At 45.9% G+C, this 13,480-nt stretch overlaps 1 protein-coding gene across 1 annotated transcript in view; it reads left to right on the top strand.

Moving 5' to 3' along the window:
- Positions 1–296: 296 nt before the first annotated feature.
- Positions 297–13,480, top strand: part of LOC126524402 (uncharacterized) — an 89,925-nt gene continuing 76,741 nt past the window's right edge. The window contains exons 1-2 of the mRNA XM_050172725.2: positions 297–451; positions 7,547–7,602. Of these exons, the coding sequence (XP_050028682.1) occupies positions 403–451; positions 7,547–7,602 (105 nt within the window). The 5' untranslated portion in view covers positions 297–402. The remainder of the gene's footprint in view (positions 452–7,546; positions 7,603–13,480) is intronic.

Below are 13,480 nucleotides of genomic sequence, written 5' to 3'. Positions count from 1 at the left end.
AATCCGTAGCCTGTACTTCCCATCATTCCCATGATAGTTGAATGATCGCAGCGCCAGATTTCCCTCTATATACAGCAATATAAAACTCTATGGTTCCCGCACCTGAAGCGCCGCGGGTCGCCATAGCTTCTTATTGTGCAATGAACAGGTAATCAAAACGTGTCTAGATTCACGCGGGCTTCTATAACAATAGGAAACAATGATCGATATCCTCATGTGCCGCAGCACAATGACTAACTCTCACAGGTGCAGAACTGGAGCTCCGCCCCCTTACTTACGTTTACCCAGAGGACAACTGCTACATTTCAAGCCGCGAGTTTGACCAGTTTGGAAATTTTCTTTCCTTTTCTTTCCTTGCGGTAGACCACTTCATGAGGAATTTCAACAGAACGCGCCAATAACATGAGCCGGCTTTGTGTTTTCGCAGGCCTGGTGGTATTTGCCACACATGGTAAGTGCGCTGGACAACTTTGTACTACTGTTCGCGCTTTTGATTATATTGTTTAAGTTTACCGTTCCAATTACACAGTTTCGCAGTGAGTCCTCTCACTGTTAGTGGCCTCTAGATTAGAGCTTTACACGTAGGAGCACTGCGTCATCTTCTCTGACTAACCGAACAACATAATAGACCCTGTGCCGATTGCGTAGCTCGAATGGCGAGACAGAAACGCCAATCAGGACACCACCGCGCTGCAACATCGCAACCACCGCTTCGTGAAGGTTTTCGGAATATATAACAGGGACCTCAGCGAGCCGCGTCATCCTAAACTGTTGCTTTTTAACGTTGGCGAAAATCTAAATACACAGGCATTTCCCCCTCCAAGCTGTAAGATAATGTGACCACCACTGCTGAGGATGTAATCCGTGACTTTGTGGTCAGCAGGAAGACACTGGAGCCACGAAGCCGCAAAACGTGTTTCTTGTCCTCTTTTGAGGATGTTAGTGTGATTGCAGACTATTCCCAGGCATCTGTTACATGCGCATGAACACCATCGTTCAAAGGCTGATACTGTAACACGTTTCTGAGTTATAACTCTCACCGTACTTAAGGACCCCATAAAAACGCGTGGCCTGCCACAAGTACGTAAGTGACGGCCAGTCACTGGCTTGCGAGACTGGTAAAAAATATTGATTGAATTTGATTTGATGTTCACAGATATGAAATCGCAGCTGCTCAGACTAGCGTACGAAGTGAATTTCTTTTAAACAGCTGGAGAAAGTTGTAGGCACATTGGCATTGCTCTCGATAGGTGCAGGTTTGCCTCTTGTGCAATAATACCGTTCGACCTCGTCTGTACAGCGGCACTGTTGTGCACTACAGTAAAAGCTTCTGAGGGCATTAATTTATGACGGCTCCGAATGGCAACTTCACATTTCGTCAATATTATTTAAACTATATAAATATCGTTATTCTAAAGCTTTCCCATGTGCTACGCCGAGCTTTCGCTCTACTCCTGAAAGGACGGGAAAAAGGAGTTGCTTACACAGGCGACACTTACATCGTGCCAGAGCATGAGCACAGTTACGATACGCGTTTATAAGGCGCCAGAAAGCGGTGGCCGGCATCCTACTATCGAGATACAATGCAGAAGCAACAAGTTGAGTCTTACAAGTACCTGCCAATATTACCACAAAGCAAAAGCTTTCCTTGCTATTTCTGCTATGGGGGATATACTTGGATGCCATAGTCGGTTTTCTTTGTATATTATGTATCGGCGGATTTATTCTTCACGTATAACTCTAATTCTTGCGCACTACGAGGAACGGCGAGGCCTATGATGGCAGTGCAACCGGTTTTAGAAGATGAGGATGGCGCAATGAGGAAAAGGCAGGGCGGCCGAAAATTTTCAGTGTCAAACATGATCAATCGCCGCACCAAATGAACACAATAAATCACTGCAGAGTGATGCCTTTAACGTGGTGATTTATGCATACCCTGCACTTGTGATGGATAGCCCACTCAGAAAAACATGGCATCAGCCGTGATGTCGACTGCATGCACATATTTTCCGCCTCTCTCCGATTGCACTTTGAAATGGCATTCAAGTTGCATTTATAAATCGCACACGTACAATGTTGAAGCTTGAGCACGACACTCGGGACATGGAGATATCATTGAAGTAAAATAACGGAAAATTGGGCTTGTTGGAGCTGGTTCAAGTTTAAGGGAAGCGCGCACGACAGAGACTAAAGAAATCACACATTACGAGCGCCCAAATGCACAACGTTCTATTCACAGAAAACACATGTCGAACTACGTACAGGAGTCCGAGTAGATTTTAATGAAGAGAAGGGAGGAGGGGCCAGCCTGGAGAAGCGTGTCTCTAGCCTGCTACTCGTCACTGGGGAAAGGGGAAGTGGGAGATACAGGGAAAGGTGGGTGGTAGGTACTTATTTCATGGCACAATAAGCTATATATACGCTTTGTCCAATAAGCGGATGCACGCTGTAGACAAAATACACGCAGAAGTAATCTCGTCCGCAAGAAGGTTATCGCGCAAACACATTTCGCACTGTCTGCTCGTCTCACAGGTTCTAGAGGCGATCGTCTTCGCCACCCTCACATAGAATGTTGAAGAGAGGCTTTACGGTGCGTTGGGCATGAGCAACTCTTGTACAGAAAAGGCATAAGGCCAAGTTATCCCACGTCAAGAAGACAAGAGAAAATAAATTACGGCAGAACTGATCTCACGATACCTATGACGGTATTGCGATTACTATCAGAGTAATGTAGCGAGATGCCTTATTTCAGGAGCCGCATTTATTTAACATAGGCAGTGATCATTCGGCGACTCATTTCTTCGGCTATATACCACATACTCCGGTATCGCCCCACTTTGTTATGGCACTCACCTAATAAGGTCGCCCATGAACACGGCTGCATGGCGGCGACTCTATGACGCCGACGCAGTGACGACCATGCAACGATGAAGTAGGAATGACATCGATGGAACCACAAAGATGTTAAAACGAGGATGGCATGACTACAATGACACGACGATTCTTAAATTAGACCAAGGTACAATGACGACAGCATGACGACGACATGAGGACACTGTCATGACGGTGATTGTATGACGACGATGGTACGGACACGTCTGAATTATGGCGACGGCATGACAACTGATGCATGGCAACAGAACGACTGTCTCAGGACGATGCAATGACGACGAATACATGACAATGGTGTTGTAATCACGATTTATTGACGACAGTAACATCACAATGAGATGACGAAGGCGTAATCACGTTGATAGGTCAATAAAGGTAGTATGGCGACGGCACGACGAGAATTGGAGGACGGTACAGAAGGGAAGACGATAATAAATAAACAGCGTTTAGGTCGGCGTGACAACAGTGGTATGACGACGATGACATGACCAGAGTCGCATGTCGAATTTTGAATGACGATGCAACGACCGCCATAGCGTCCCGACGTCAGTATGGAATCTAATGCATAATAAAGACTAACGACGATGACGCAATGGCGACAGTAGCATGGAAATCGTGTGATGACAATGTGATAGCGATCAATATATAAGAACAATGGCGTTACGATGACTGCATGGTAAATCGTGCATGACTAGGGCAGCGCGATGACGATTACGCGAGGACGACAGCATGGCGAGAGTCATGTGACGAAACTGGAGCGACGACCGTGGCACAACCACAATGGCATGCCGACAATGGTATGATAACAGATGCATGATGCAAGACGACGTAATGGCGACAATGGCCTGACAATGGAGGCATAATTACGATTGAGTGACAACAACCTAAGAAGATCACGTCGAGTGAACGAACTAGTGATGTCGTTAGAAAGAGAAAGGGGTTGTGACAAGGAAGGTATGGCGACAATGGGATGACGATTCTTAAATGAGTACGATGGGGTAACAATGACAACGTAACGACGGGTACATTAGGACTATGGGATGACGATGAGTATATGATAGCGATGACCTGATGACGGTGGTGTGAATCTAGAATAAGAATGGCACGACCACGACGACCCAATGACGACGGTATGACTACGGATGTATGATAGCCACTGTCTCGCGCATAGACGACGATGTCATGACAAGGGCCCCGTAATCATGATTGAATGGCGACAGCATAATTCCGATATCATAACAAAGAAGAGATATATTTTCAATTACGGAAAGGCAGATAGGTCGTCCCTAGTCTAGAGCCTCTAGCCTGCTACTCCAAGCTGGGGAGGAGATTTGGGAAATTCACATAGATAGGATGTGAAGAAGAATTAGAGTAGTAGTATGGTGATACGATGATGAGGGTTGAAGAGCACAATGTTTGTGCAACGTTTACGTCCAAACTTCACAGAACAGGAGGTTTATCCTCGGGGGCAGATGTAGATGTTACTGCACTGTAGCTAGGAGACTGTCTATTGCTCCCATAATTTTTGCAGCTGTTAGCGCCACTGGCGTACTTAAACAAGACAGTAGCAGCTGCAGGGTATCGATAATTTGTCATAGCATGGCTTTGTTGACTGAGCGCGATGGCATTTTTTCGGTTCAGTGTCGTTGCTTGCGTTTACAATCCAAGGCCCGGGTGTGTGGCGGCAATCGAGGCCATACATTCAATTCCAGGCTTGCGCTGTTTAAAGCAATTGCTCGGAGAGATCCTTCGATGCCAATTCAGCTACCTTCTGCTGGACCTGCGGAGTTCGAGCCAGGGAGATCTCGTTTGGACCACGTCAACAACGCTAGCGTGACGGTGACAACATGACTGCAGTTGGATGATGTATGTATGTAGAACGACCACGACAGCATTACAATGACGGTATGACAGCGAATGCGCTAGGTTGGCGTGACGACGATGGTATGGAAAGAGTCGGATCATGAAGCTGGAATGACTACGACGCCACAACTGCGAAGGCATCTTGTGCACAAACACATACCTAGTGGCCCGACCTGTTAGACAACGTGGGTCACTGGGTCGGTGTAGAAGTCGTGATAACGACGGTGTGACGAGAGCCTAATGTGATGACGAAGCTGGAATAATAAGGATGAAATGACCACGACCGCATCACGAGCGCACCCCTAGTGACATAAGATGCTAGACGACTAGGTTCACCGCGCCGGCGCAAGATGACATTTTTAATATTACGACAAAATCGATTTCATGTTGACTGTCTACGGCAATGTGATCAGTACTGAAGCTATGTATCACCACTCCGCATCCCTAAAGTAATGCTTACGTTTAGTCTTTGTGGTGATTCGGAGACTACCGTTGATTCGGCTACAGGGGACATCACTGCCCTGGTCTTGGCATACTTGTTTATCAGACTCGCTGCTCAAGGTCATCCATGGGTATGACTGCATAACGGCGACTATATGACGACGATGGAATGACGAAGAAGGAATGATGTCGATTAAATGACAGAGGTCGTATGACGGAGACCTGGCGAAAAGTGTATGACAATTCTGAAATGATAACAATGCTGTAACGGCAAAAGCATGGCGACGAAGGCATGAGGAGGATGGGATCGCAACGATGGTGCCACCATGACGGCGTGACGACAACGACTTTATGACGACGAGGAAATGATGGAAATGGTATGGCCACGGCGGCACAATCACGATTCAGTGATAACACCATGACTACGATAGAATGAGGAAGAAGAAATGACGTTAGCAAAACGACGAAGGCAGTATAGCGATGATGGCATGTAGACAGTGGCATGAAGTGATGACGATGGCTAATTGACGGCGTGTGGACGGGTGTGTCACGACAAAATCTGGCTCTGGGTCGGTGTAAGAAAGCATGACCACGACGGCATGACGAGAATCACAGATGACAACCACGGAATGACCACGACGGCATCGCGACCAGGAGAACATGCCTATTGGCTTAAACTGGTAGACGATGGGGGCACTACCTCAGCCTAAGCAGATAGATAGATAGATAGATAGGATAGATAGATAGATAGATAGATAGATAGATAGATAGATAGATAGATAGATAGATAGATAGATAGATAGATAGATAGATAGATAGATAGATAGATAGATAGATAGATAGATAGATAGATAGATAGATAGATAGATAGGCTCAAAACGTCTAAAGTAGACAAAGAATAACAATCTCATTAAAGAACTTCGCTCCGTTGTCTCATCGTGCCTCATAATAACTGATGTGGCCAGCTGGCAGGGCAGAATGATTGTCTAGGTTCTCTTACTGTCGCGACAACCACGATGCGATTACGATAACGGTATAACAGCGAATTCATGGCACCTGTATGGCAAGGGCATGACGGCGACAGAGTGACGACAGCCGGATGACGAAACTGGAGTGACGATAACGGAACGACCACGTGACATCATGATGACGGTATAAGAGCGAATGTAGGACAACGATGGTGTGACGACGACGACATGAGGAGAGTTGGATGACAAAGCTTTATTGATGATGATGATGATGATGATGATGATTATAGATAGATAGATAGATAGATAGATAGATAGATAGATAGATAGATAGATAGATAGATAGATAGATAGATAGATAGATAGATAGATAGATAGATAGATAGATAGATAGATAGGCAGGCAGGCTCTATGCCTGAAGTAGCCAAAGAAAGCTAATTACATTCAAAGGCAGTGCTCCACAGTCTCGTCGCTTCTGCTCATACCTTATGTGGTCAGCTAACTGGGCGAAATGATTTTCTAGAATCTCTTAGCTTCGCAAGGATATCCTTTTTTTCGTGGAGATAGCGCGCCAGAGACGTTTAACCTTGAAATGACGATGTATGCCCAACTAGTTGCAAGTAGTCCTGCACAGACGTAAACAGTGACACCAACACAATCGGTATAGCTGAAGCTTCTGAGCATCGAGTTAACATTCATTACGACGCTGAGAGGTTGCATAAGCAAAATTGAGAGGCTCCTCTCAAGCACACTGGCGATAAGTGACGATGATGCAGTGACCTCATTCGGTCAACCGCAATATGGCGTGCACCCGACAAAATAGTTAACGCTTAGTACACCATCGGGTTACACTCTCTACATTTCACAGTACCCTACGAAAGAAAGAGAAGAACGTGCAAAAAAGGAAAATCGCTAAGCGTCATAGTACGTTAAACATTGTCACTCCTTCGATGCGGCAGGCTTCTCATAGCACTAGCGCATACCCACCCAACAGAGCCCAGAAGGAATGATGTGAACTTTAACCATAGGGACGCAACGAAACCTCAGCCGGTGGAAAGCGCAAGATTTGTGGTTGATGTGAATTACTATTGGCGACAGCGGCAATATTAGTGGATACCTACTGCCAGCAAGGAAAGTTCGTACAAATAAATGTATTGATAACCTGGCGCCTGACCAACGTTTCGTAGAAAACTATTTTCGGTCGCAAGCTCTATTAGGAGCAATATTTAAAAAATAATGTAGAGCAAAACAAGAAAAGATAGGACGCAACACAGCATCGAATTATGTGTACAAAATGCTTTTGTAAGTTTGCTGCACACAATAAAACATGCTTGTGAAGCACCAAGGTGTTTATGTTTTAATTGAATTTCTTTTTTTAACAGCATACGGTGGACCTTTCAATAGGCTGTTTTGCCCTACATTATGCAACCCACAGCCGGTGAGCAAATCCGCACGTTACATTTCTTTACACTCTGTGTTCTTAGGCGAGTGTGCGATGTAATACGATCTCTCGTAGGTATAAACTACATCACGCGGCACACAGAAACACATGTTAAAAGCCAGCGTTCGCATTACTTTATTACTTTCCTGACTTTGGCTAGTCTGATTTGAATGGCGGACGCTGTCAATATCGGCACATGTGGCGTTGAGGAAACCACCAAACAACTCTTATTTGGCTGCCCCACATACCATGATTAGAGGAGTGCCCTTCGGACTGCTTTGGGACACTGAGATGACAGACTGCTTAAACTGAAGAAGATACTCGGCCCGTGGCCTCATGCATCTGCTAGTCACAAGGCTACAAATGCGCTGCGGCGTTTTTTTTTAATGCACCAGCCTGTATGACCGGCTGTGACCAACTCAGTGATGAACTCTTACCCGTGTAACTGTGCAAAGTGCGAGCTTCTCTCTTCCTTCTCCTATTTCAATCCCCGTTCCTCATTTCCCAGTGAGGGTAACCTACAGGGCTCAGCCTGGTTCACTTCCCTGCATTTCCCTTATGACTTCTCTCTCTCTCTTCACTCTGGCTAGTCGCTTTCTTTATGCTTCAATACACTCTCTGCTGCTGAAACTTGCCTTAATTATTCGTGTAACGCTTTCATTTCTAATTCTTTATTCGATTTCTCATAGTAGATTTTTATGACAATATTAAGGCAGTTATTACCCAGAACATTCGAAACATTGCTGCTTGCCTGATCGCAACGGGGGCTCACATGCGGCCGAGTTTTGCTTTCTGATAAACAAACCTTTCTTGCAACTCGAGCAATTTGATGCCCGTTTCTTTTTCTACCCTCTATCAAGTGCTCAGTGGATACTGGAGTCATAATGCCACAGCCTATATGATTGAAGCAATACGGTCGGCTGGTCTAACTTTGAAGCCTGACAAGTTTAATTTTGGTTTTGAAGAACTGCAATTGTTCGGTCAAGTTTTTAGTCGTGAAGGTGTCCGACCTGACCCTGATAAAATCTCTGCCGTCGCTAATTTCCCAACGCCGTCTGGTAAAAGGCGAAGATGGAAACAAACGTGAAGTCGACGCAGCATCAAATTAAATTGGAAAAGTAACAGCCGAATCATTTCAGGACAAAGACAAGGTGGTTTTAGCGAAAGAGATGATCATGAGCAAAAAACCAGATATAGAAGCGCAGCCACAGGGTCAGGCGACGTTCCCGTTAGCTTAATATACTAAGATCAAAAGTAAAAAAGCGATGTTGAAAGCAGTACAAAAAAAGCTTACAACAGAAGCGAATACCACACAGTTGACGGCAAAGCAGGATACCTTATAAAGGTAGGGGGAAAACATACAATTCACTTATTTAGACCCTGGACCATATAGACCATTCAGTCAATAGACATATGTGTGCACTATTTTCTTAAGATCTTTCTGTCTCGCCTTACCCGTTCCCCAGGGCAGGGTAACAGATTGGATATATCTCTTCCGGTTAACCTCCCTGCCTTTCTCATCTCTTTTCTCTCTCTCTCAGTCAATAGACCATTGGCAGGCTTATATTGCAGGCGAATAAATTAAAACTGCAAGCTTCTGAAGGACATAATGTCAAATCGGGAGAACTTCAGAGTAGCTTCAGAATCTGTAGGCGCCTGGATGATAACTGGTTTGTTCTCACTCAGCGAGCTGAAATATCCTGAGAAGAAAGGATGCCGTTACATGTGGATTTTTAGGCACTAACGAGACTGTGGACCGCAACCTTTTGTGGGGCATTCTAGAAGGGGAAGGCTAAGGCAACAACTATATACAGCTTTTGATGGAGATTTACTTAGAAATTACAGTTTGCGTTGTATGGGAAGGGATGAGGAGAAAGGAGAAAGTTGATATCAACAAGGGTCTGAGACAGCGGTGCCCTTTATCACCATTGCTGTTTTTGACGTGTGTGGTAATGATGGAAAGGGCGCTAGATTGAATCAAAAGCGGGGTTAATTGCTCATACAAGCTGAAGGGTGCGAGAGCAGAGCAGCAGTTCCACGTTTGTTTTATTCGGACGACATTCTGTTCCTTGATAACAAGCAAAGCGATATGCAAATTCAAGCTAATATCTGCGGACAGAAAGGTAACAGTTTACGGTTAAATTGTTGCGTTGAAAAATACAGTTTTATGCTATTGATAATGGTGACAGCGCGGAAAAGATGACGGACGGGGTAAAACAAAAGACGAGCGCTGCCTCGTGTTTTGAATGAAAACAGTGTAGGAGAACACTGAACAGACAGTGTCTATACAGGGACACGATATGGCTCGAGTAAAAGAACACAACTACATTGGTGTATGGATCAAAGTAAGCAATATATGTATGAAAACAGAAAAAAATATAGTAAAGGGCACGGGAAATAGGGTCATAATAAAACACGCAGCGTTGTGGGTATACAATAGGTACGAGGCGCTCCGGGGTATATGGAAACGCGCAGCGGTTCCAGTGCTTAAATTTGGAAATTCAGTTGTTGCTTCATGTCAGTGGTACAATCAGGACTTGATAGCAACCAATGTTCAGTGGCACGCCTCCAATTGGAGGCTCACGGGAAAACTACAAATTCAGCTGTGCAGGGTGACATGGGCGCGACAAGTTCTGAAGTGAACAGAGTAAAATTGATTTCTAGAAGTTATCGAGGGATTTGAAATGAAGTAAATGGTTTGCGACAGTATTTAAATATTTATTGAAGAAGAACTATTGACTCACAGCCGAAAAAAAATATAGAAAACTTATTAGCAAGTACGCGACCGGTATAGTAAGTAATGCGGCAACGAAGGACGTCGTAAAATGGAAAGAAAGGTTTAGACACTCTCATGAGTGTCAGAAAACGCTCCTTTATGCATTTAAGCAAAAAAAGTAATTAGAACATCAATAGGTATTGTGTCCTACCGAAGCAAGTTCTGCTTTAAGGCATACCGTGTGGCACGCCGCGTGCTATAGCAGATGCCCAGGTCACGACTTTTTCGGTACACAACTGATTTGATCATTCAGCATGCCCGCCGGATGCAATTTGCCTATACGCAAATTTATTTGCATAATTGCAGCGGACCTATTTTCTTGACAAGCAGCAGCTCTATGCCAGCTTCTGGTTTCCTGCTGTGATGAAATAGGTAGCACCCCTGCCGAGCCGGCGCCATAAACTGGACCCAGTGTCACGGCATACCCCCGAGAGTGACCGTTGCGCGTGGTTGTGGACGCGCTCGAGCGTGGAAGCGCGAAATGGCCAGTGTTGCACGTGCAGTGAAGAAAAATAAAGAAGCAAAACGCCGACGAATCGGCAAGTACACGAACATAGCGCTCAGCGAATCTGCTAGAAACGCGTGGCTCAGGCAGCCTAGAGAAGGCGAAGAGACACCGTCGGCAGGGAGACGGAGATGAGAAGAGGAGCCAGGAAGATGCGTTTGTGTCGGACGTCAACATTTGGGAGGCAGTCGACGTCCGAGCGACGCAACCCCAAAGTGTGAGTGCGAGGAGGTAGTGGCGATGCACGCTGTATAGGGACGCTGACCTTGCTGGCCCCCATGCCCTATACCTACTTTTCTTTTGGATGTTTTAATAAGCTCTTGTGTGCGGCGATTGTTGCCGTTCGTTCCTTGCTGCCCTCGGAGGCGTCTCTGACACCCAGAGTTTTAAACCTGCGCCCCGAACCACATCTTAACAATGGCGTCCGCGACGGAGACTTCCTCTCTGAGTTATTAAGGAAGTCGGAGCAGCAGAGTCAGGGATCGTAGCTGAGTGCTGCACAGAAAATGGGCATGGATAAATTAATTGCAGTGGATGAAACGCTCGGTTTGAAAGGCGCAGACCTTAGGGTATGGGCCGAGGAGGAAGCAAAGAAAGCACGTGACGAGAGAGCGCAGGCACGTGAAGGCGATAACCGTAGGGTCAAGTTAGAGCGCGAGGTTTTACAGAAAAAGTTGCGCCTTGAAAAGCTTCGCGCGCTACGACCTCGGTCTAGTGCAGCTGCCGTGGCTGACGAACAGGTGGCAGCGCCGCCCCAAAACTTAATCACCCCTCACAAGCTTATTCTACTGTTTAATGAAAAAGGGATGACTTAGACGCCTACATTCAAAGATTCGAGCGTGTCGCTACCGCTCAGGCGTGGCCTAAAGAAAAATTGGCTTCTGCTTTTAGTATTTGCCTTTCGGGGAACGCTTTAACTGTTATAGGGCGAATGTCCCCAGAGGAGTGCTTAGATTATGAAAAGCTGAAATTGAGCCTTCTACAGAAGTATCCTTGCTACACTAGTGAAGGCTACCGTGATAGGTTTAGAGGAGTTATGCCTCAAGATAAAGAAACAGCCGCCAGTTTGCAGCAAGGCTCTCAGGATACTTCGACAGGTGGATTGAAACATCCAAAACGGAGATGTCATTGGAGGCTCTGAGAGAGAAGATTATAATAGAGTAGTACGCGAATCGCTGCCACAAGGGTTTGGTTGTTGTCATCAAAGAAAGGAAATGTTTTTCGCTTAAAGAAGTAGTAGGTACAACAGAAAATTTCCTAGACACACACGGACAAAGAATCTTAGGTCCTAGGCAAGCTTCCGGCACCGATGAGAAGGTTTGTAGCGGCACAGAAGATAAACCTCCCGGAAGGAAGTGTGAATTTCGGTGTACAAAGAAATGGGATTTGTGCGACATACTACGACATAGTGCGACGGATTGCCGTCGCCATACCAAACCTAATAATTAATCGAGCTGTGGAAAATGTGGACGATTTGGCCACTGCACTGACCACTGTCCGCAGAGCAGGAGCGGGGCCGCTCAAGCCTCCTGCGTGATAAACCCTCAAGATGGGGATGCATGTGTCACGCTGGAAACGGGAGAAAAAATTCCGCTCGTGAATGCAGTTTTCGGGAAACAGAGCACATCTATCGGTAACTTACCGGTGAGGAGGGGACGAATGGGAGATAGACTCATTAGTGTTCTTCGAGATACAGGCTGCAACACGGTGATAGTCCGCAAAGATGGTGTACGAAGTGAGAATTTTACTCGTAAGTGCAATCCTGTGTTCCTTCTGGGCAGAACCGTGCAATACCTTCCAGAGGCAGGAATTGAGGTCGACAAACCGTTCTTCTCAGGAAAGGTCGTTGCCAAATGTATGAATGTCCCCTTGTACGATCCCGTCCTTGCAAATATCGAAGGGTTATCTCTGATAGACAACTGGATTGGAAGGCAGCCGTTCTGTGAGGGAAGTCCGAAGTTTCTACATGAAGAACTGTCGGTCAGGAAAAAGGAGGAGGCACAAGAACCTCTCCAGTATGAAGATGAAGCCCGTCAGTCAAGACAAACCTGTATGCCTTATCAGCCTTCTGAAGTGGCCTGTGCAATACAGTCAGAAGGAATCAATGATTCCTTTGCTGTGCCTTTGCCAAATATGAGCCAACCGGACCGCAGAAAGTTTATGCAAGATGGTACGCTTCGAAAGTGCCTTGACGGATTGGGAAAACATTTTCCCTCCCATGCTGGACATGTGTCCGAATTTATAGTCGAAAAAGGTATACCTTACAGAAAACATAAATTTTCATCAGCAAAAGAAGTAAAATAGCTGGTGGTACCCAGACCCTATATATCGACAGTGATGAAGCTAGGACATGGTCTCCTTGCGGGTCACCAGAGAACTTAAAGGACTACAGACAAAGAAAGTGACCGCCGAGTTCTACTGGCCAGGCATCAGTGAAGACACAAAGAGATTTGTCAAGTAGTGGGATATATATCAGAGAACCATCCCAAAATGGGGCCTTGTCCCACGGGCCCCTCTGGGCCACATGCCTATTATTGAGACCCCGTTCCAAAGGGTCGGAATCGATGTCATGGTGTCGTTGAAGCCTTGTTCTG

Source organism: Dermacentor andersoni, chromosome 3 (genome assembly GCF_023375885.2).
Source record: "Dermacentor andersoni chromosome 3, qqDerAnde1_hic_scaffold, whole genome shotgun sequence".
Lineage (NCBI taxonomy): Eukaryota > Metazoa > Arthropoda > Arachnida > Ixodida > Ixodidae > Dermacentor > Dermacentor andersoni.
Note: the sequence above shows the minus strand (reverse complement) of the source record. Positions and strands in the feature narration are given on the sequence as shown.